We start from the raw sequence: 22,512 nt of genomic DNA on the forward strand, positions 1-22,512 counted from the left end.
TTTCTGCCTTTTAAAAAGTAAGTTTTATCATAGTGAGATGAATATGTACTCATTCTGTTTACCTGAGCACATATTATATACATTTCTCTTTCAGTCTAAATAGTTAATTTACACTTTGTTTTGAAAAATACCTTCACACTAATATTTTTAGACACTGATTAATATTGGAGAGTTATCCTCTTAAAGAATCTAGGGAATTTATCTTACTGATATACTTGCTCACATGTGAATAATTTATGTATAAGGGTATTCACTGTGGCACTCTTTGACATACCAAAATATATACTAGAAACAATCTAGATGTTCAACAGTATGAGAAATAGGGCTGGTTATAGTATGGTGGCATACTGGGCCATTATTAAAAACAAACAAAACACAAGGAAGACCTTCCTATGTGATATGAAAATATCCCCACAATGTATTGTCAAGTGAATAAAGCAAGGTGATTATGATTTGCTAACATCTGGGTAAAAAAATGACAGAATACATATATTTGCATTTCTTATATATGCTAAAACATTTCTGGAAGGAAACAGCAACTATTTGGTGGGATGGATAGAAAATGAGTATAGTTAAAAGAGAGAGACTTGCTAATTTGTATCTGTACTTTTTGGTTTTTGAATTATGAGAATTTCTGACCTCATTCAAAGTATTGGATTAAAATTTAAACAGTTTTCTTTTCTTTTTTTTAGTTTATTTATTTTGGAAGAGAGCACATGGGCTGGGGAGGAGGAGAGAGAGAGAGAGAGAGAGAGAGAGAGAAAATCCCAAGCAGCCTCTGTGCTGTCGGTGCAGAGCCCTACACAGGGCTTGATCCCATGAACCATAAGACTGTGACCTGAGCCGAAATCCGACGCTTAACCAAGTGAGCCATCCAGGCCTCCCTAAACATTTTTCTTAAATGAGTGAACATGAGATCCACATATGAGTGAAAATATATGGTATCTGTCTTTCTGTGACTGATTTATTTCACTTAGCATAATACCCTCCAGTTCCATCCATGTTGTTGCAAATAGACAGATTTTATTGCCAAGTAGTATTCCATTGTATATATAAACCACATCTTCTTTATCTATTCATCAGTTGAGGGACATTTAGGCTCTTTCATAATTTGACTATTGTTGAAAGTGCTGCTATAAACATTGGGGTACATGTGCCCCTATGCATCAGCACTCCTGTATCCCTTGGGTAAATTCCTAGCAGTGCTATTGCTGGGGGAGGTGAAGCGGGACAGAAAAGTTACAGAGATGGAGGGAGGGAAACCATAAGAGACTCTTGGATACTGAGAACAAACTGAAGGTTGATGGGGGATGGAGGAGAAGGGAAAGTGGGTGATGGGCATTGAGGAGGGCACTTGTTGGGATGAGCACTGGATGTTGTATGGAAACCAATTTGACAATAAATTATATTAACTAAATAAAGTAAAATAAATAGCTCACTTGAAAAAAATGAATAAGTATGAAAATTTGGGTGAGAAGAAAGAGGAAAGGAGTTTAACATAAACAGGTGATTGTGTATAGAAAAACACAGTTGCATGATTGAAAATTAATGCTGCATTAATCTTCTATTTATTATTTTAATGATCTAAACATTATTTTGCTGTTTTTTAAATTTTTTGTTTATTATTTATTTTTATCTTTTGATTTATATCCAAGTTAGTTAGCATATAGTACAATAATGATTTCAGGAGTAGAGTCTAGTGATTTATCCCCTACATGTAACACCCAGTACTCATCCCAACAAGTATCTTCCTCAAAGTATTTTGCACTCAGTGTAAATGCTATGAGAATTCAATTAATGCCTTCAAAATTACATGTCATTGTGGTGTTAATTTCATTTCCCTGATAACTCATGAAGTTGAACACACCTTCATGTTTGTTGGTAATTGAACATCCTCTTTTGTGAGGTGCCTTGACTATTTTTCCATTTGGTTGGTTGTCTTCCTTTTTCTTATTGATTTGCAGGGCTTCTTTATATATTCTGGATGAACAAAACCTTGTCTTTGCATATTGCAAATATCTTCTCCCACTCTTATTGACAGTCTCACTCTCTCCATAGTATCTGTTGGTGAACAGAGATTTAAATGTTATTTAGTCCAATGTAGCATTTTTTGGTGGTATCTTTAGGGTCATATGTAAGAAATATGTCCCATCCCTAAGATCATGAAGATAGTTTTCTTGATCACCTTTAGAAGTTGTATTGTTTAATCTTCTATGATAATAGCTACTGTCCACTTCGTTTGAGGTAGAAGTAAGACATATTTTTTTAATGGATATTTAAGTGACTCAGCACAACTTACTGAAAATAATTATCCTCCACACTACTCTATAGTGTCGGTGCCTGTGGTGTCCCGTGCAAGTGGTCTGTTCAGTACTCTTCTGTTCTAATATCTGTCATTACCCATCCTTATCTCTCTGTGTGCTAGAGTCATACTTTTATAATTACTGTAGCTTTATGATTCATCTTCTATCTGGTAGAACAAGTCTTACTACTTAGTTTTTCTAGATCAGGAGTACAATGACTGTCCGTAAGTATTTCACAGTCAGCTCATAATTTTGAACTCACTTTGTCCTCAAGAAAAGAGGGAGAGAGAGAACTGCAGGAAGCTTTATAGATTAATATGACTGAATTTATATTTTTACCATATTGAAACTTCCTTCCAGTTCAGGAACCTGATGTATCCTTCCATTCATTTACTTCTTTTTATTTTCTTAAAAATATTTCAAATATTTCTGTGGAGTGGTATTATACATATTTTGTTGACTTTATTAATACTGCATGTTTTTTATATTGCTATAAATGATAATTCTTAAATATTTTTTCACATTGCATGTTACTAGTTTGACTTGATTTTTGTGTATTTTACTTATTCAGCAAACTTGCTAAATTCAGTTATTAATCCTAGTAGTTTATCTGTAGATTATTTTGTATTTTCTGTATATATAATTATGCAATCTGTGAGAAATGGAGGATCTTATATCTTCATTTCTAATTGTTTTATTGTCATTTCTCTTCTCTTCTTATGTTGGCTATGAACTCTAGTCAATGTTGAATAATGGTGGCAGTGTATACTTGACCCACTTCCAATCTCAAAAAGAAAGCTGTCAGTATTTCACCATTGAATGTGATGTTTATTGTAGGTTTTCTTGTAAATGCTCTTTATCAGGTTAACAAAGAGTTTTCATCTCTTCCTGGTTTGCTAAGATTTTAACATGAATGAGTGTTGAATTTATCAAATACTTTTCTTCTATGGAAGATAATTTTCTATGGAGATAATCATATGATTTTTCTCCCATATTAATGTATGAGTTATACCAGTTATCTTTGAATGTAAACCAAACTTGTATTCTTGCAGTAGACCTTCTTTGATTATGATCTGATGCCTTTTTCTTAGATTGTTCAGTTTGGTTTCCTAATATTTTGTTTAGGATTTTTGCATCTATGTTTATAAAGAGATTGGTCAGAAATTTTCTTTTCTTACAATGTCTTTATCAGGTTTTGGTATCAGGATTATGTCCACCTAACAAAACAACTTGAGCAGTGACCCCTCCCTCTCATACCCTTTTACTTATTCTCTAAGAGTAGTTGTGTAATACTGGTATTATTTCATCCTTAAATTCTCAGTAGAATTTACCAGCAAGATAGTAGGGGCTGAAGTTTTCTGTGTGGGAGTACCTTTTTCCTCTTTCGCTTTTAAGATACTTTGTGTTTGGTACTTGACAGTTTTATTTGGTGTGCCTATGGCTTGATTTTCTTTGTATTTATTTTATTAGTATTTTTTATGTTTATTCTTGAGAGACACAGAGAGACAGAGCATGAGTGGGGGAGGGGCAGACGAGAGAGGACACAGAATCTGAAGAGGTTCCAGGCTCCGAGCTGTCCACACAGAGCCCAATGGGGGGCTCGAACTCATGAGCCATGAGATCATGACCTGAGCCGAAGTCAGGCACTTAACCGACTGAGCCACCCAGGCGCCCCACTTTGTATTTATTTTGCTTGGGGTTCAGAGAATTTCTGGGATATTTGACTTGATGTTTTTCGTTTTTTTTTTTTTTTCGAATATTCAAAGGCATCTAGCACAATGCTCTGTAGTAGCTGTTGAGTAAAAAAAAGCAGCCACGTTCCTATAAATGATAAAGTCATGGGAGATCCATGAACTTGAAAATGAATCTGCCTCTTTAGTGCTCCACTAAGTAATTAATGCAAGATAACGTTTAGACAGTGCTTGGCAGGGTGCCTAGCTGGCTCAGTCTCTAGAGCATGAGACTCTTGATCTCAGGGTTGTAACTTCAACTCCCATGTTGGCTGTAGAGATTTACTTAAAAAAGTTAAACTTAAAAATAGAAGGAACAGTGCTTGGCATGTAGGAGGTGCTGTGTACATTTCATGATTGTTATTGCTTTTGTTGTGGTAGTCTCTTCTCCTCTGTCATATTAACATGTTCCATTTTTAAGGAAAAATGAAATTGTTATCAACTGAACAAAAGTTCAAGGAACCCTGCAAACTATTATGACCAACACTTACAACCAAGATTGAAATCATAAACCATACCTTTCATAAATCAAGCTTTGAAAGCCAAGTTTTAAACTTTCTCTGTCCTTTTCTTTGGAAGATTTAATTAATCTGACACTTTTCCAGAGGCCTCTTCCCTCACCTGTGTCACTAAATTACTTCTGAGTTGTCCCAAGTGGCAAGTTAGCCTTTTAGCTTGAATGTTAACTGGGTAATAGTGTCTCCTGGAGACACTTGGAGATTGATTTAGAGTTAAGTAATTTTGTCTTACAAGAATGGACATGTTTTTGTCCAGAAGAATTGGACAGCTATTTTTCAGTGATATAAACTGGCATTAGCATTGAATACAACATAAATTTAAAATATCTTTAAGTATATTAAGTACATAAAATCCTTGAAACAGGAGTTAGATGACATGTTATTTGAACTGTTAAATTGATATTAAAGAATTATTGTCATTTTAAGAAGATATTTGGTATCATGGTTATGTATTTTAAAGAACTTATTTTCTTTAGATCCATACAGAAATATTCATGAATGAAATGACATGATGTTTACTATTTGCTTCAAAATAATATGGGAGGACAGTATGGACAGTGCACAGAAGAAACCAGATTGGCCAAGAGTTGATAATTGTTGATGCTAGAGAATGGGTACTGAAGAATTCATAATCAATCTGCTTACTTTTGCATATGTTTATGATTACCCTAATTCAAAACAAGTGTTTTAAACAGTGGGTAAATATTCAAGGGAATTCCTATCATCAAATCCAAATTGCTAGAATAGGCTATCAACACAAATTTGATTCCTGTTTTCTAAGGTTCTACAAGGTCAGAATTCATACCTTAAAGCTACTTTATATCCTGGACCTATATCTTTTACTTGTAATATTGTAGGAGCAAATATATGGGCTTTTGGATGGAGTAATGATCTTTATTCCTGTTTCTATAATAAATTTGCAGTGAATCCTGTCTAGCAAATATCACATATCTACAGAAACTATTTTATTAGACACTTCTCAGTGAGTAGCATTGGCCCACCATCTGATTATTCAAGCCAAAATCCTAGAGTTACCTTTGCTTCCTTCCTTTACTTCATTTTCAATATCTGGCTCATCACCAAACCCCACTGGTTCGTCTTCCAAAATGCACCCTATATCTGGCTACTTCTGTCACCTAGTTCAGTCATCCATCATCAACTGCCTGGAGGGCTGAAACAGTCAGAGGCCACTGGTAAGAAGAAAAGTATAATCTAGAGCCCTATTCTCCCAGTGTCCACTTTGTCCTTCTATAGTCCGTTCTCCAGGAAGACCCTGAGTGACTTTTTTAATGTAAATCAAGGTCTGTCACTTCGCCTCATAAAACTACTCAGTGATTCACACTGAACTTAAGAGTACAATCCATAGGTTCTTATCACAGCCAGCAAGGCCTGTGCGATCTGGCTCATTTGCTATGTGTCTCAGCCACTCAGTTCTGTTCTCTGAACACAAGCACATCAGGCACCTTCTGCCCTGGGGCCATGTCCTCGCCTCTGTTGCCTGTAGTCTCTTCCCCAGTTTCTCTGCATGAGGACACTTCAGTTCTCTGTTCAAATTGTCACCTCCTTGGAGATCCCTTCCCTGATTCATAGTTCCCTCTAGCACTGACTATAATCTGCCTGGTTTATTACTTGTTTGTCTCTCATTTCCTGCATAGAAGCCCTGTGTCTCTCTCCCTTCATTTTTGCAGGGTCCACCATAGTGCCTAACCTGTAAAAAACACATTTCATTGAAATCTAAGACATGATCAATTGTTATATATTGTATTATATTGTATAATATACAATATTATACACATGATTGTATATAACATACAATTATTACAATATAATATTGTGTTACGTGCCACCAAGAAAATAAAAACTGCAAATTAAACAATGGAACAATGCTGAAGACTGTTGACTGTAAGACTGTCCTGACTTTTGAGATATTAAAATGCTGAAGAAACTGTGTCCTTGAACTGATGAAATACATATCTTGTTGAATAAATAAATGAATGCACTTTGCTTAATCATGATTATTTGTGATTTTTTTGAGGAAATTATTCTGAAAAAGATAGATATGTAGAGGCCAAGAGATTGCATAGGTCATGAGTAGCATTTTATTATGAAAAAGGAGATAATCTTACTATGCAGAACTATGAGTACTTCCAAGAATTGTATGAGTAATTGTTCCAAACTGCCTATTACTAGCTTACCAGCAATGATTCAAATTTAGTAGGTCCTGGGTGGGCCAGAAAACCTGAATTCTCAGCAAACACTTTAAGAGACACAAGCAGTTGTCCCGGAAGCAGATTCAGGCCCTAAATTTTAGACGGAAGGAGGACAGAAAAGATAGAGACATAGATTCTGAGAGAGTTGGTAGTGGGAAGATGAGTGAATATGATCATATTGCTTCTGTCTGCTTAATAAAGTAGAGATCATTTGGTCCATTGCAGTGGGGTAAGGATTTTGCAGCTTTCAGAAAGAAGAAAGGTACAGGATAAGCAAAATGCAGAGAGTTTGAGAACACGAAGAAAGTGTGTGTTGTATGCAAGTGGATAGATATGCAGACAGATTTGGAAAACACTGAAGAAGACAAGGTCCTTGGTTGCTTGTTAGATGACAGGTATCCCAATGTGGTGTGGAAATGAACACTCACTGCTGAAGGAGTAATAAGATAACCTGCTCCCTTGAGCTACCTTGGGTTGTTCTGGTCCCTAAACTACATTCATTTCTATAAGACCTGACTGTCCCTGGGTGGCTGTGAAATTACTGCTTCCATTGTTGTCACTTGTGCAGTTAAAATAAATTTATAGGTGGGGCACCTGAGTGGCTCAGTCAGTTGTGTGTTTGACTTTGGCCCAGGTGCCCCACATCGGGCTCACTACTGTCAGCGCAGAGCCTGCTTCAGATCCTCTGTCCCCTCCCCCCTATCCCTCCCACTCACGCTGTCTCTGAAAAATAAATAAATACAAACAAACAAACTTATAGGTGAGGGAGGCCAGGTTAAAACATTGACCAAGGAGCCAAAAAAATGACTCCTACCCCCTAAAGTATGCTGTTCCCCAAGAATAAAGAGTCACTTGAAATGGCCCAAAGGAACTCTTTCTCTGTGGAATGAAAAGGAGTTGTTTTTCACATGCTGGAAGTTGGGGTTTTTCATTTTCATATGGAAAACAAACACACTTTTAGGGTGGTTTCGTGCTCTGCCCTCACACTCTCATTTCAGTTCATCTGTACACCCGTGTTTTTATATACTCTCACTTTGTGGTCCAGTCTTACTGATCATCTTTCAGTCCCTCTGTGGCTGTCATCTTTAAGTTAAGATGCATATACCTTAGGGCAGTATACATTTGATCCAACTAGGATGTGGGGAAACTATGGGTACCCCACTAAAATGTGCCGTATTCTCTTACCGCCAAGCCTTTGTCCGTGTTTTATCTTCTATCTGAAACACCTTCACACTTGTTTGGCTAAGTTCTATTCATCTTAAGATCTCACTTGAAACCTTCCTTCTTCCAAGAAGCCTCTTCTGAACCTCCCAAGGGTAAGGTTACCAAGCCTTCCTCATATCCTCTCCTGACACCCTGTTCTTGCCCATCAGGCATGGTCACTGCTCTGTATCATGATTACCTCTTTACTGATAGGCACTTGCAATGCTTCAGCACCTAATCCAGTACCTGGCTCGGAATCAGCTTGATAAATGTTGACAGAATATTAAAAGAGGAAACATGTATTAGTTTTTTAAAAAGTTGCAGATGTTTCATTAACCCAGTTTTTAATAATGTCACACATGTTTTTGTTTTGTCTGTTTAAAATCTTCTGAGGATTTATGTCTTGAACTATAACTGAAAAATTTATTATAAACCTTAATTTGGGTTATAATCACATTTCATAACCCCATAACAAGTGTAATAAGCAAATCTGATTGTAACTAAAAGCAGACATCATGAAAAATAGAAAAATTATTTGAGGCCATTGTTTGAAAAATCTCTCTAGACCATGTTATACAATAGTGGTATAGCATTATGTAGCAATATACACTTTCAGCAAGTTTATCCTAAGAAGGAGGTTTATCCAACGCTCCTTTTTCATTTCATTATCAGTCTGGCTCGTGTCCTTTACTGGTATTAAATGTATCATCTCATGTATCCTTCAGCCTGTGGCTTCTTATTTTTTTTAATGTTTATTTTTGAGAGAGAGAGAGAGAGGGAGAGGGAGACAGAGTGCATGAGAATGGGGGGAAGGGTAGGCAGGGGGGCTGGGCAGAGGATCTGAAGCAGGCTCTGCACTACAGCACACAGCCCCATGCAGGGCTTGAGCTCACAAACCGTGTGGGGCTCAAACTCACGAACTGGCTCAAACTCATGAGCCCTGTGATGGTGACCTGAACTGAAGTCAGATGCATAACCGACTCAGCCACCCACACACTCCCAGCCTGTGTACTTTCCCTGTCCTCAAATTTGTGCCAGATACACAGCAAAGTGGGAAAAAAAGTTACTCTGATGTTAGTTGTGTGTTTTTTTGGAATTGTTCTTTGTGGTGATGTTTTTCTTTCTCCAGACACTCCCTCAGTTTTCACAGATGGCTTTTCTCATTAAGGTCAATGTGTTTTGCCTTCTCAGAATGTCAAGTGACATTTCACCCAAGTGAGAGAAAGAGATGGTTTAACATTGTTTGCCGTTTGGAGCCTTCACGGCCTCCCTTTGCTATATTAGGGTATACAAAAAGAGATTATGATGCCATGATGTATAAATATAAACACTTCTTGTTCACTACTTACGGAAAGTATTCTTGGAACTCTTTGTTACAAAGTAGTTTATTTTCTTCATTTGTTAAAATTTAGTCGTGTCCACACTTGGTGCTTCATATGCTATAATCTTTCATGCCAAACTTATCTAGAATCCCATACCAAATGCTAAATGTACTCTTGTAGTATATCTTTCTCCTCTCTCCTAACCTAACTCTGTGGTCCTGTGAAGAAGTTCATTTTATAAATGACCTCAGTTGTAGCCAGGTCTCATGTGTTTTTTGTTTTGTTTTGTTTTGTTTTGTTTTGTTTTGTTTTGTTTTTGCATCAATGTGATTGGTGTAATTTTCTTACTTGCTCCTGTGATTCTGATGACATAAAAACTATTCCATGTTAGTTAACATGGATGAGTCAGGGAAAATGGAGTTATTATTGGCAATATTTTAAAACTACTATGTGTTGTATATATGTATATGTACTTTGAAAATCCTTTGTTCTTCCTTTATAGTAGTTAGAGGTGCTTTAAACTTAGTGCTGAGGTACTTTGTAGTTAGGTTGAAAAATCTGAATCACTTTTTCATCCAACTGTTCCTTTAGCTGGAACATTGTCTGAATGCTGAGGTTTCCGGAAGGATGGGATGATAATTTGCTTCTTTGGTGAGCCTGTGGTTTAGGTCCATTTAAGTTTACAAACATGATGATAGAGAATGCTTAAATATGCTGTAAATCATTTTGGAAACTTTATATGGTGATTATTTTGGTACTGCACAATATAGGTACCAAAGTGATTGCCATTTATTAGGTTAGAAGTCATGAAAAATGACGAATAATCCTTTATTGTAATCATGAAATAAGCAATACTGTATGGAAAAAAAAAAAAAGAACAGAAAATTAACCAGTGCTTTTCTTGGGGGGGTCTCCCATTTGCTCTTTCACACAGGTACAGCTTGGTCAAGTAGAAATCAAATGCCCTATCACAGAATGTTTTGAATTCCTGGAAGAAAGAACGATTACGTATAACTTAACACATGAAGATTCCATCAAATATAAGTACTTCTTGGAACTTGGCCGTATTGATTCCAGCACCAAGCCTTGTCCTCAGTGCAAGCACTTTACAACCTTCAAGAAAAAAGGACATATTCCCACCCCTTCCAGATCAGAAAGCAAATACAAAGTAAGCATGTTCACCAGAGTTGTGGGTTAGATGTCACATGACGCCTAATTAGGCCAACTTGTGGTGGGCATTAAGTGGGCTTCCTTCCCTTAGAAGTCTAAGGTGAGTGTATATTGGCTGTGATTCTAAAAATATGTGGTTTGGGGAGGCTGATGATAAGAGAGCACTCTTGAGGATTAAATTAAAGTTTTTCTTTGACTTTAACCATGTTTAAAATTCATTTAGTAGCCTAATCAAAAGGCTAATCTTTTTAAAGTAATTGTCACTGCTATTACTAAATATTAAGTAAATACTAATACTTTTTTTGGGGGGTAAGCCTGACTTTTTCAGTGGACCCAAAGTGAATCTCTTCTGGCTCTGTCTGTGATAGGTGCAAATAGTATAAAATGCTTTTCATTCATGTATTCAGCAAGTACAAAATGCCAGTATAGGCCAGACAATGTGCTAAATTTGGGGGATACAGAGGCAAATGTGAGCTAGTCCTTGCTCCAAAAATGTCTAGTGAAGGTGAAGGTGAGAGAGACACATGTCCTAAAATGACAGTTCGATATGATTAGTCAAAAAAAAAAAACAAAAAAAACAAAAGCAAAACACAACAACAACAGAAGAAACAAAAAACAAGAACCCAAATACACTTAGGCTTTGAGAACACTGATGGAGGAGTGGAGACTAGGATGGCAGGAGAGACTTTTTGCAGAAGATGCAGTTCTCCAGGCAGATAAACAGATAAACGTTGGAGAACATGTCAGAGCAAGGAATGGGTAAGTGTGCAGGCCCTGAGGGTGAGGCAGGCATGCTGGAAACAGGTGCTTGGTGGAGCTCGTCAGGAGAGAGCCAGGGAGAGGCAGCTGGTCAGGTATTTAAAAGCAGATCATGTTGAGTCTTCCACTGTGCTCAGTTTTAATTTAATTCTGTAGGCATTACAGAAAGATCATTCTGGCAGCATTAGTAGAGGATGTCACGGGAGGGCAAGACTGAAGACAGGCAAATGAGAGCAGCAACTGTGGGAGCAAATCACTGATTCATAGCACTGACTGTACATTACAATCACCCGGAGGGCTTTTAGACACCCAGTGCCCCAGGCCCACCCCAGAACAACTGTCTTGCAATTTTTTGAGCCTCACCTGGTCTAGTGTGCAGTAAATGAAGAGGGAAGACAATGAGGCCCATGGCAGTAGTTTTCATCCTTGTCATTTACAGCAGAATGGCAGGATGAAGAGGTTTCAAAGGCTATTTGAAGTCGTCGTCTCCATTTAAGGTAAGTCTTTGCCCATGCTCTGGTGTTAGAAGCAGTGGTTGCTGCATTATTCATTCTGTAGCTTTGAGGGACTGTGGTTTAGAAAGTACCTTCCTCTACTCGTTGCAATGATGAGCTAGAGTAGGTTAGTCAAAGCCTCTTACTGAGTAACTGGGCTTTGAAATTGCTTGGCTCTCATAGTTAATTCTTTTATTTACTGCCTTGGTGCAGGCTAGTCTCATAACTATCAAGAAAACCCTTGTTTTTTGTTCTCTAAAAAGTACATGTTTGAGATTGCAAACTATATAACTAAAATAATGCACTTACGGTGATTTTGAATACTGACTTAATAGCAATAGAATACTTTTAATTTTTTTTATTTTATTTTTGAGAGACAGAGGGCAAGTGGGGAAAGGGCAGAGAGAGAGGGAGACACAGACTCTGAAGCAGGCTCCAGGCTCTGAGCTGTCAGCACACAACCCTACACGACACGGGGCTTGAACTCATACTGTGAGATCATGACCTGAGCTGAAGTTGGATGCTTAACCAATTGAGCCACCCAGGTGCCCCATCAATAGAATACATTTATTTGACTCTGTATATTCTTAGGTTAAGTTATTTTTCTTCCAATTTTATGTTATTGGTGTTATCAGAAATTATTCGTTTTGAAGACACCTGGGTGGCTCAGTCAGTTAAATGGCCCACTCTTGATTTCGGCTCAGGCCATGATCTCACCGTTTGTGAGTTCAAGCCCCACATCAGGCTCTGCACTGACAATGCAGAGCTTGCTTAAGATTTTTCTCTCCCCCTCTCTCTACCACTCCATGGTTCAAGCTAACGCTCTCAAAACAAATCAATAAACTTAAAAAAATTTTTTAAAAGAAGAAACTACTAATTTTACAAGGACTTCTTATCCCATAACTTAGGATATTTTTTTCTTAAGTTATGTTTGGAATCATATATATAATATATATTTTATATAATTTGTTTATAAAATATATATTGATACAATTAATAGATATTATATAGAGAATATATAGAATATGTATAAACTGTATATATTCTATATATATAAACAGACTGTGCTATTTTAGAATTTTGGATAGTTAAAACATGTATGCATAATTGAGTCAAAGTGGAAATTATTTAAAAATATATTGTTCTTAGTAAATGGGTGAAAGGTTCAAGTTAAGGTGCAATTATAGCTATAGTAAAATTTTATAGGTCTCATTTCATCCAAAATCACCAAATCATTTGATGATGAGCATGATTTATTAGAATGCACATGTATTGAGAGGGAAATATGTAAAAATTGAAAATACAAGATCCCATATTTGTACGATTTTCAGTTAACCATGGACTCTCTGATAACATTTGCCAATACCAGGCTTCCTATCAGTTGGGTTGTACCTAAGAAGAAACGTAGGGGACAAATGGATCAAGATGTCAAACCTAGTAAGCTCAGTTTTTTACTTCTGATTAGCAAAGGAGAAGGGAATTTGTTTCAAGGAGAGGAGAAATTCAACACAAAATAAATGTTGATCACAAACACTTAAAATCCTTGATAATGGGTGAGAGATGAAAATCTCAATATAAAGTAAAACTGTTAAGCAACTTCCAAAAAATGTAAAGCTACCACAGAATTTGGGGATGATTACTGTTATTACTCATCTTTACTCTTGAGAAGATGTCTAACAGAAAAGATAAATAATTCCCCCTTTCAATATTGTACAAAGTTCTAGGGATAACACACAATTCCTGAAGCAGTGGTTTTTACTATTTCATACAATGTTTATGTAGCATTTTTCAGCATTAAAGGCTAAGCTCTTACATTAACCTGAACTACTTGATTTAGGTATCCATACCTGTCTGGATTCTCATGAGTAAGGAGAGCTCAAACATGAATGTATCAGCAAACCAACTGCAATATTCATGATTATAGTATAGCACCCTACACTGAGACTAGTATCTTTGTTCTTTGCAGTACATCAGTGCCTATTTTTTAGGTTTGCTCTAGTTTTAAAAATTCCACTTCCCCAGTAACAGAACCCACTTCCAACCTGGTGTAGTTCATCATAACTTTAAGAATTCGAGTACTTGAATGTAATGAATTGAGTCATAACACAGCAGAAACAGAGGGGGAGAAAAAGGTTACCACTAAGATCTAACATGCCTGGGCAATTTAAAATCTCATTATAATATTGTTTGTGGCCTAAAGTGGGGTTTGTATCTATTGATAAAACACTTTATTTTTATTTTTTTTTAATTTTTTTTTTAACGTTTATTTATTTTTGAGACAGAGAGAGACAGAGCATGAACGGGGGAGGGTCAGAGAGAGGGAGACACAGAATCCGAAACAGGCTCCAGGCTCTGAGCTGTCAGCACAGAGCCTGACACGGGGCTCGAACTCACGGACCGCGAGATCGTGACCTGAGCTGAAGTCGGCCGCTTAACCGGCTGAGCCACCCAGGCGCCCCTGATAAAACACTTTAATGTGTATTTCATTATTACTCTTTTTGTGTCATTGAATTATAGTTCATGATGCAAGATGTCACTCTTTGAGCATTTATTATGATTTCTGTCAATTCAGCTATTTTGTATTAGGAAATACCTTTGGATACATCATCTCACATGAAATTTGAAGTCTAAAATATCATATTTTGGGATTTCATTTGAATAGCTTTGCAAATACCACTTGTTACATTTTTTGTACACTGCAGATGAAAAAGGAATAAACAGAATAGATCAACAAGCAGTAAGAAGAACTCTTAGGTGCAGTACATCTTCCAAGCCCTCATTCAGCATCTCCTTTCTGGCAGAAGTTTGAGTACATAGAGCTTTTCGTTATGTTCTGAACTCCAGTAAACTCCTACTATATTAAATAGAACAAGTATATTCCTGAATTGAGCGATTTACCCGGAGACAAACTTGCCTTTGTGCAAATCCAGGTTTTCTCATCCATATTTATCTTCTTGTTCCTGCAACTCCTGTCATGAGACAATATCTTATCATTTCGTTTCTTTAAAGTTGATTTCAATTTCCAATTAGAAATCAAATTTCTAGCCTGAACAGTTCCTATAATTTATTAATACAACTGCATATCAATGTAGTGAACACATTAGTGATGATAAAATTAAAATGCTAAAGTTGTGGCTTTAATGGTGTTCATGCGATACCTGGAGACAGACACATTACCACCAGAAGAAGTTTTTCTTCATAGCAGCTATCATTTGGGATATTATGGTTATATGTGTGTGGTTATTTGCTTAAAGTCTCTCCCACTGGTTTCTAGGAGGCCAGGTCCAGGCTCGCTGACTGCTGATAAGCTGTGCCAAGCCCTGTATCTGATAGACTGTGCTCTAAAATATATTTGGCGGAACTAATAAATGGGAAAATGCATATATATAATAATGTGTACTGTAATAAATGTGCATAGAAAATGCTGAGAGCATGGGAGAAGAAAGGTCAGGAGAGATTTAAAAGGCTTCATTAAAGAGTAAACTAAGCCTTGAAATGTTGAATTTGCCAAGCTGGAAAAGGTGGGTCAGAGAACTGGCTTCAAACTAGATTTAAACTCTCAGCCTTCCACATACTAGTTCTGCACCTGTGAGTTTTCACATCTTTTACTGGGGTTACTAATAGTACCTGCCAAAAGGGCATAGAAAGGATTAAACAAGGTGACACATGTAAAGTGCTTAGCACCATGTGTGACACATTCTAAGTGTTCAACACTTGCTAGAAATTACTATGTTTGCCATCATTATTAGGCAGGGGCCACAGAATGAGCAATCCTAGGTTATTGGGAGGAAGATAGAGGAGTCAAGAACAAGACAGGTGGAATAAAAGATTGGGTGACTGGTGGATGGTGGGAGTAAAGGAGGGATGATATTGACTATGTCTTAAAGAGGAGTCACTTTGAGGAGTGAAAAACAAATTCAGCTTGAAATGTGTTGCTAATGTTGTTTGAAGACCCTTGGGGGCCTCAAAGGGGTATCCAAGAGCATGGATCTCATGAGGAGGGATCTTATGGCAAGCATTAATATTTGAGGAGGTTGAGGCAGGAGGGAGGTGACTGAATTCACAGAAATGTATAACACATATTTTGGGAGGTAGAGAAAGTTATGGTTTTTCATGGGAAAAAGGAGAGAATGGCAAATGATTAAATGCAGACATTTTATACTCCTCAGTAAAATACTGAGGTATGTGCAGCCCTAGGTTTTCTTCCTATTTCCAGGTGTAAACGAAGAAATGGTCCCCCTTTTCATACTGATTTGGAGTAAGTTGAAGGACATGCATAATCAACAAGGAAACATGATAGTGGTCATTTTCTTTATGATTTCCTTCAGGCATAACTAATAATAATCTCCACTCTTCTTCCAACAAATATTAAACAAAACCTTGAAAATTCACAAAATGGTGCTTTGACTCATTGTAAGGTGAAAGAAAAAAGCCAATAAAATATCCTGGGGAAACTCCCTCTATATTCTTACCTTATATATTTAGCAGTCTTTTTTTTCCTCTCTCCGGGTAGAAATCAGATTTTATAAAGCTGTGCAAATACATGGTTTCCTTGCATGGCAAAAGAACTTTTCTAAGGGCTTTATAATCAAATCAGTGGGTTTTTTGTTTGTAATTGGTATACTTTGAAATGTGCTTAACTGGAAGGCTGGAATTCTGATAATACTGAATTTACCCTCTTCCTGTGTCTATTATTCAATCCTCTCTGACCTGTTCTGTACTCCAGAAAGTTGCCTCTTTGAACTCCTTCTCCAGATTCCCTGACATCTTGATTCCTATTTGGGTTCAGCCAAATGTTGGCATTGGCAGGAAACAGGAAGATGGGAGGAGAGAACAGTAGATGCATTACTTCCTCACTCCCTTCCTAATTCAATGCAAAGCTCTAGCAGTAGCCATGTCCCTTTTATGACTGTACCTCCCACTGGGTGGTCCCTCCTCCATATCTCTTTTCTTTTAATGCAATTTATTGTCAAGTTGGCTAGCATAGAGTGTATACAGTCCGCTCTTGGTTTTGGAGGTAGATTCCCATGATTCATCACTTTCATACAACACCCAGTGCTCATCCCAACAAGTGCCCTCCTCCTTTGCCCATCCCCCCATATTTCTAATTCTCACTGAGCTGCAGAAACCTCTTTCCTGCTTTGTCTCTTTGGTGCTAACAGTGACTTCCCACTATTTCTGCTTCTGTGGGCCTGCCTATTCTTTATTCAAATGCCAGCTGCACATCTTCAGGTGTACCTCAAATAAACAATTTTCATAAATAAATGAATGAATAAATGAATAAATAAATAAACAAATAAATATGCTTAAGCTTTCTTTTAGTAAAGATAATTTGAGAATTTTTTTTCTGGGTACAAAAATTTTTAAAGGTTTCCCATGAAAGTGTGGCTAGCATGCTGCTTTGCTCTTTGGTTTTTCCCTGACACCATCACTTTAAATGGACAATGTTTACAAATTGAGAATCACATTGTGCATCAGCCCTGCAAGATCAGTTTATGCTATAATACACAACAATTTCTCTTGACATTAATGCATCACTGTTGTTGGGAGCTGTAGAAAACAAGTATAGTTTCTTAAATGATTGTTGCTAGCATAGATTTGTGAGCGAGATAAAGATGAAGTCGTCTACCCTGGTTTAAAGAAGCCAGCTTAAACAAAGGGTGTGTTATATATGCTAACTTTGAAAAAAATGTGTAACACTCAGCTGTGATGCAGATCTACTAAATTTTATTGGGATGCATTTTCCCCTCTAGTTACTAATGAAGTGCTTTACTAAAGTTCTTTGTTTGCTTTCTTGATGTATAAATTAGCTGCAATATTTTATAGTTTCCTTACTTGAACTTCTAACAACAAAGGCCAAATATTAGAATTCATTTAGTATTTTAGCCTCCATCTGATGTTTTAGAAAAAGTACAATAATTGTTATAATCAAGACTCATAGCTACCATAAACCGACCTACACTGAGATTGAAAACTGTTTCTGTTTTTTTCACTTCATTACATCATCTCTTGGGTCTTCAGCAGAAGAGACAAGCTGAAGAATCATTTCTCTCTGACCATGTGCAGAAGAGTGGGTAGAAGTAATCCAAGTCTGGTGCTCATTCTAAAATGGTCTGGAATTTCTGTGCATTTGTCAGCTACCGTACTCTGTACTTGTACCTTGCCATATGTACCTTCTCAGATATGTACGGGAACCTAATGCAACAGTCTTCATGTGCATAAATCGTGTCTACAAAATGCTTACAGGTGGCCATTCAGACATTGATTCAACACTCCCATTTTTAAGAAACTTTCTACTTACAGACTAATTCCCTTCTGTTTTGAAAGAATCCATTGTTACCTTCAGGCTGGGACCTATCTCTTGTTTTTACCTTTGGTCACAGACAATAGTCCCATTTCCCCACGTACACTATGTAATTAGATGGTCCTCCTGCTTCTTTAAGGTGGGTTGACTCTGAGATATTAGCCTTATTGTGTTGTGTTCAGAATAGATGTCTTATTGAAAATTAGATGATGCCATACTGCTCTGGCTAGTAATTTTTGATTAAATCAGGGCAGAATCTTCCAGTGCCAATTATGTTCACCTATGAAGAGGTAGGTCCTCAAACAAGAAATAAGTTGAGACAGATTCTTCTCTGGGCCTTGCTTTATAGGTTTAGAGGAAAAGTCTACAAATGCTTAAAGGTGTTTCCAAGTGGTAGAAGCAAAATGGATTGGTATGAAACAATGTTTTTCAAATTAGGGAGAGAGGACTCTTTGCAAAGATAGAACCCCTAGAAGAGTATGTCTTTCTATTGAAAATGAAAGCTAGTACTAAAGTGAATGTATTGTGTGATAAATAGTGTGTTGCATATGTAAAAGGAGCCTAGAAATCAATATGAGGGATGTCAGTAAGGCTATTTATATAAATAACCACTATATCTCCATACAGGTTATCTTATGTGTTAACTTGTTTTTTGTTTGTTTGTTTGTTTGTTTGTTTGTTTGTCTGTTTGTTGCCCTCATTTGATCCCTACCCTCTAGGAAAGTTTTCCTTTCATTTTCCAGTTTAGGTTCACTATGCTGTGAGAAATTAAGGCAAGGGTCACTGGGCCACATTTGGACTGTGTTCAGGGAACAGTGCCTCGTGAAGCCTGTATATTACTGGCACTATATTCAGGGAGAGATCCCAAGTAGAAGGGGACTAATGGACTAATCTTACAGACTAAGAATCAAGGCAAGAAGTCAAGCCATGTTTTCCCCATGTGGAGAACCTGCCACTCTTGCTTTAGGATCTGATCATATAAGGGAGCAAATAGTGCTTCTTTGAAAGTATTTGAAGCCATGCATCAAAGAATACTTTTCTCCTCTCTATTGTACCCTGTACTTCTTCACAATCTTCTTGTCTTCAAGAAAACCATCTTATCATAAAACTTTTTATAACCATGCCATTTCTCTATTATTTATATACTGATCAGTTTCTTCAGGGCACAGCCTAGTCTGACAAAGACTTAAGTCATGTTAAGCTACGGACAAAGCCATAAGTTGTATGTTTCATGTAAGCAAGTTCTGGACCACAGTGTATTTTGAGAGACGCATCAAGAGTATAGGAGCATAAATGTAAGACTGAGTGGACTTGTTTATTAGACACTTCAGCAAGGCTGAGGATTGAACCAGTTGAGGTGACATCTCTGGGCCATACTAGAACACTTGCTATTTCCCCCCATGCACTGGGTGCTTTCAGCCTCTGTGATAGCTTTGGATGTGCCCTCTGCCAGAAGTGTTACCCCACCACTTGCCCCAGACACATTCCACTCAACCTTCAAGGCCACATTCTCTCTGAACATTACTCTTCCAGCCTTCTCTGAAACACCTTTGCTATGGCACCCACTTGTCGAAGCTTCTAGTTTAGTGGTTATGACACCGTTTTATAGCTCTCTGGGTTTGTATCTGTCTGTCTTCAGTAAATTCCTTGAGGATAAGTATTTTCATTCTTTTTTATGTGCCTAAAATCAGTACATTCAGTACCTACTACTTGAAGGTACTCAATAAATATTTTTTGAATGGGTAAATGAATGGTGAATATGTTTTATTATTGAGTATCTGTCTTAACCTATAGTTCTAATAAAACAAATTCTTCTTAGAAAACTGAGTTAGCTCATATTTGCAATGCTGCATTTATACACAGAGATTATCTAGTATTTTATGTTTAGTAAGTAATGATTTTGTGATTTAAAATAATTATATATATAGGAGTGTATAGAATTTCAGCCAAAAAAAAAGATGTTTCTGGGGTGCCTTTTGGTTTTGAACTCTTTTATGTTGTGTTTTTTTTTTTTTTATTTGGTATGATGAACTGTCAAGAGAAAACACCATTTGCTGAGGGCAAGTAGATGGGTTTAACCTGTCATCCGAGTGTCACTGTAGCCCATATTTCTGTAAAAACTAAAGGAATTCAAAAGTCAAAAATGTAATATAAAGGTTTTTTAATCTTTCATGGATTCTGGGACAAGTTATTCAAGATTCTTAACTTTGATAACTTTATTCTTAAAACACTTGCAGCCCCCTGTCTCTTGTAGGAGAGTTTGATCATGATAGTGATGCTCAGTAAAATGTCATGTGGATAAAATATTTAGTAAATATCATCTAGTAATCTAAGAAATAATGATACCATCTCAGCCATTAGTCATAAATTAGATAGGTATGTTGATTTTTCTTTGAATTCATTTAATGTTACCCAATATGTAGTGCTTCCTGTGTGCAAAATAATTCATTTTACAAATAACTTTGAGTGCCTGCCATGTGCCAGAAGTTCTATGTTACTTATCTCAGGAAATACAGGATGCCTGAGACATCCTTTGTCCTCAGTGAACTTGTAGCCTGTTAAGGAGATTAGACATCTACATGTCTAATGGGAGTTCTGTAAAAGAGACACTGAATCTCTTTGGGAGGAATAGGGAAGACATCTTCAAGCAAGTCGTGTTTGATCCGGATAAGATTTCAATAGACAGATTGTGTTCATTGGAGTTTCTCCAATTACAAGAGACAGAGATATACTTTCTTTCAAGCTACCTGAGTTAACGAGGTTTCCTGCAAGGCTCCACAGGAAGAAGGAAGGGCAGGAAAACAGCCTCAGCAGCCACTGAAAATACAGCACTCTTTCTGTTTGCATGAGAGCCCTTCTGTTGCGTCACTGGACTTGAATGTCCGTTGTTCCCTTCTGTGATCTGCACTGTGCTCACTCAGCTTTTCTCACCTTTGTCTTCACAGCAGAGGTAAAGTTTATGTGTATCCCCATTTCACTCCTCAAGAGAATAAATCTGTCTTGCCTAATCTCTGTTCAACTATGAGCACCCGGCTACACAAACTCATGCCAGCCACCCCATAGACTGCTTGCCAGCCAGTGGATACATGCGTTTGCTGAGGGACTCATCCCTATTGTAATCAGTTGTGACCAGGGATACAGGGTCAGATGATATCGAGCAGAGCTTCTCAAACTTTAGCATGCATGTGAATCACCAGGGGACCTTGTGAAAATGCAGGCTCTAGTTCAGTAGGTAAGGGCCATGACATGATTTTTTTGTTTCCAGCAAACTACCAGGCGATGCTGATGTAGCTGCCCCTCCAACCACACTTGGGACAGAAAGGATAGAATGTAGTGGCCTCTGCATGAATATAATTACTCAGAAGGCAGGCACTCCGTGTGGAAGGGCTGTGGTTGTAAGACAGCATTTCATGTGGAGGAAGAAGTATTAAAAAAAGAAGTGGAAGAAGATGCAGCAGTGATGTCCGTTTGTGTTTTATAGAAGGCCAATTTTGAATATGGTTAAGGTCACAATGAATAAGGCATCTTCAGACCAAACAGCATGTAGACAATATAGAACAACAGTGTTGTTGGGGTTGACTGTTAATCCTTTTATTATCTTACTCCACAGCAAAACAATAGTTATTTTAATGTTTTCAGTGAGAGACAGTAAGCAGTTGGATCTGAATTTAAATTATTCATCTTCATTTGAGAGCTTACTGCGAAACTCTTTTCGCAGTTTGCCACCGAGTTCGCGTTGGTGAAGATTGCCACAGGGATGTTTATTATGCAAAGTTGGGAGCCTGAGTCCCTGGTGTAGACACCCACGTATCAGATTCTTTATCATTCTGGTACCTTAGGAGAGTCATACAGTTCTAATTGTCTTCATTAGGGATCCATAGGGGTGATAGTTTAGCACTTGGTCACAAAGATCCTTGAACCATTTTGATGTCTGACATCCACAGAGTTAATCCCAGTGTCAAAGTGCCATTTCATTCATTCTTCTGTTCATTTCATAAACACAATCTGACTGATTAAAAAGCAAAGAAGTTTTTTTTTCTTATTTGACAGTGCTAGAGGTCAGTGATTTAAAATTATGAATCATGTTGAATAGAAGGGAATTTACTTAAATATTCAAGTCCTGATAATCACAGACGCGTGAGGAAAAACGAGTCTTTCTGACTTCTTCCCCATTTCATTCATTACATGAGAAAGTTACATTCATACGCCTCATGTGATATTTACATTTATTCCTCATTGTTCAATGACAAGGGGGAGATGATCGTTTTATATTGTTTTATTATCTGGAGTTTACCCACTTCAACTCATTCTTCTTACTTTAAAATGACTATTTAACTTTAATGACCAGAGAAGGCAAAAATGATTACTTTAAATGGCTAAATAGCAACATGCCTCCCTTTTATAACCAAGAAGTCTCCTAATTTCTGTAAATAAAATTTTGAAAAGGATTTTCAACATTCACTTTTTGTTGGTAGTCATGAAGAATTCTGACTTACTGA

The 22,512-nt window shown here is 37.2% G+C and overlaps 1 protein-coding gene across 2 annotated transcripts in view; it reads left to right on the forward strand.

Moving 5' to 3' along the window:
* RNF217 (ring finger protein 217) overlaps positions 1 to 22,512 on the forward strand; it is a 131,553-nt gene that overhangs the window by 68,882 nt on the left and 40,159 nt on the right. The window contains exon 2 of one of the 2 annotated variants that reach the window (XM_058735149.1): positions 10,221 to 10,454. The exons of the other annotated variant lie outside the window; for it this stretch is intronic. Coding sequence (XP_058591132.1) covers positions 10,221 to 10,454 — 234 coding nt within the window. The remainder of the gene's footprint in view (positions 1 to 10,220; positions 10,455 to 22,512) is intronic. 2 annotated transcript variants of the gene reach the window in all.

This window comes from Neofelis nebulosa, chromosome 6 (genome assembly GCF_028018385.1).
Source record: "Neofelis nebulosa isolate mNeoNeb1 chromosome 6, mNeoNeb1.pri, whole genome shotgun sequence".
Taxonomy (NCBI): Eukaryota; Metazoa; Chordata; class Mammalia; order Carnivora; family Felidae; genus Neofelis; species Neofelis nebulosa.